Raw genomic sequence first — 2,193 nt, 5'->3', positions numbered from 1 at the left:
TTTCTGTTTTATTATGTTTTTCTTTGTTTTATTATGTTTGTGTTTCTTTTTGCTTTCTGTTTTATTATGTTTTTCTTTGTTTTATTATGTTTGTATTTTTGTTTGTTTTAATATGTTTGTATTTTTATTTGTTTTATTTATGTTTGTAATTTTGTTTGTTTTATTATGTTTGTTTTATTATGTTTGTTTTCTTTGGGCCCACATTGATCAGTAGCAACAGAAAACCTTTGACCAAAGCAGTTATAAGTCACCTTCAATGAAGGATGCCAAATCAAATCAAATCAAATCAATCAATCAATCAATCAATCAATCAATCAATCAATCAATCAATCAATCAATCAATCAATCAATCAATGGATCAATCGTTTCTTAATTTTTTTCACTTTGTTTTCTTTGTTATTTGTTATGACTCAGACCACCAACAACTGACTCTTCTCCACAGGATGTAGGATCAGYGCTGAGCAGGATTAAAGTCCACAAGGCTGCAGGTCCTGATGGTATCCCTGGACCTGTTCTCAGATCATGTTCTGRGGAGCTGACAGATATTTTCAGCCTGTCCTTGGCCCGTGCTGTGGTACTGACCTGCTTTGAAACCACCTCCATCGTCCCAGTGCCCAAAAACTCCAACCCATCAAGACTCAGTACTGCCCAGTAGCCTTCACCACCATCATCACAAAGTGCTTYGACCAGCTTGGTCCTGGTAGGTGGTCCTAGGTGGTCCTAGCACACCTCAAATCCTGTCTACCACACTGGACCACCACCAATTTGCATACCACCAAAAACACCTCCATCAGGACGCTGTTCATAGACTCCAGTTCATCATTCAACACAGTCATCCCCTCAACACAGACTCAGGCATCAGTTCCCTCATGTGCAGCTGGACTTTCTGACCTGTCGACCCCAACATGTCCGGCTGGACAACCACTGCTCATCTACCATCACCATAAACACTGGTGTACCACAAGGCTGTGTGATGAGTCCCTTCATCTACTCCCTTCTCACCCACGACTGCAAACCTGTCGATGGTTCCAACATCATTGTCACGTTTGGATATGACACCACAGTGATCGTCCCCATCAAAGACAACAATGACACCGCCTGTAGGTATGAGGTGGATCATCTGTCTGAGTGGTGTGACACCAACAACCTGCTGCTCAACGCTGATCAGACCAAGGAGCTCATTGTGGACTTCAGGAGGAACACTGACCCACATCCACCCGTCCACCTAAAGGGGACAGCAGTGGAGAGTGTGAACAGCTTCAAGTTCCTGGGCGTCCACATCTCCGAGGATCTCACCTGGACGACCGGCTGCTCCATGCTGGTCAAGAAGACTCACCAGCGCCTCTTCTTCCTGAGGTCCCTGAGGAAGAACCACCTGTCCTCAGACATCCTGATGAACTTTTACTGCTGCACCACTGAGAGCATCCTGACCAACTGCATCACAGTCTGGAACAGGAACTGCTCGGCATCAGACCAGAAGGTGCTACAGAGGGTGGTGAAAGCCGCCCAGCGCATCATCAGAGCACCACTTCCTGCCATAGAGGACATCTACAGGAAGTGGTGTCTGAAAAGGGCTGGAAMATCATCAAAGACTCCGGTCACCCAGACTATTCACCCTCCTGCCCTCTAGGAGGCGCTACAGGAGCCTCTGGACTAAGACCACCAGGTACCAGAAAAGCTTTTRTGTATATACATATATGCAAACTGCATGTCATTGAACTTGTGACGTGTGTAATGAAGTCTATTTGTAATCATCTTCCTGGTCATCCTGGGTGGAGCTGGAGGTTTGGAGCAGACCTTCCAGATGTTTCCTGCTCAGTTTTAATGAAGCTCCTCTTTGAATTGGTCTCTGAGYGACAGCAGACCTCAGATAATCTGAAATAATCCAGAGTTAATCTGTCAGCAACTCGTCATGATGGGTCCATATGTTTGTTTTATTACTTCACTGTTCTCCATTTGTAAAAATATAAACAAATTAACAGTTTAGTGAATTTTTGAGGACCCCCATGATGCGTCTCATAAGAACCCCTGGTCCACAGAATCCCACCTGAAAAAGTCCAGACTGTCCCTTTAAGACCAGAACCTGATGCTTCAGCTCTGACAGAAGGTTCCTCTGGGTTTGGACCGAAATGTGTGGGTGGGGGGTTCTCACTGTGTGTGTGTGTGTGTGTGTGTGTGTGTGTGTGTGTGTGT

At 45.0% G+C, this 2,193-nt stretch overlaps 1 protein-coding gene across 1 annotated transcript; it reads left to right on the top strand.

Annotated features, from left to right (window-relative positions):
- Positions 1-119: 119 nt before the first annotated feature.
- LOC106534735 (uncharacterized) lies at positions 120-1,386 on the top strand (the record flags this gene model as incomplete). The annotated part of the gene is given in 1 exon segment (XM_014031467.1): positions 120-1,386. A coding segment is annotated over 1 exon segment (413 nt), but the record flags the coding sequence as incomplete, so codon positions are not given.
- Positions 1,387-2,193: the final 807 nt, after the last annotated feature.

This window comes from Austrofundulus limnaeus, unplaced genomic scaffold (genome assembly GCF_001266775.1).
Source record: "Austrofundulus limnaeus strain Quisiro unplaced genomic scaffold, Austrofundulus_limnaeus-1.0 Scaffold1256, whole genome shotgun sequence".
Lineage (NCBI taxonomy): Eukaryota > Metazoa > Chordata > Actinopteri > Cyprinodontiformes > Rivulidae > Austrofundulus > Austrofundulus limnaeus.
Note: the sequence above shows the minus strand (reverse complement) of the source record. Positions and strands in the feature narration are given on the sequence as shown.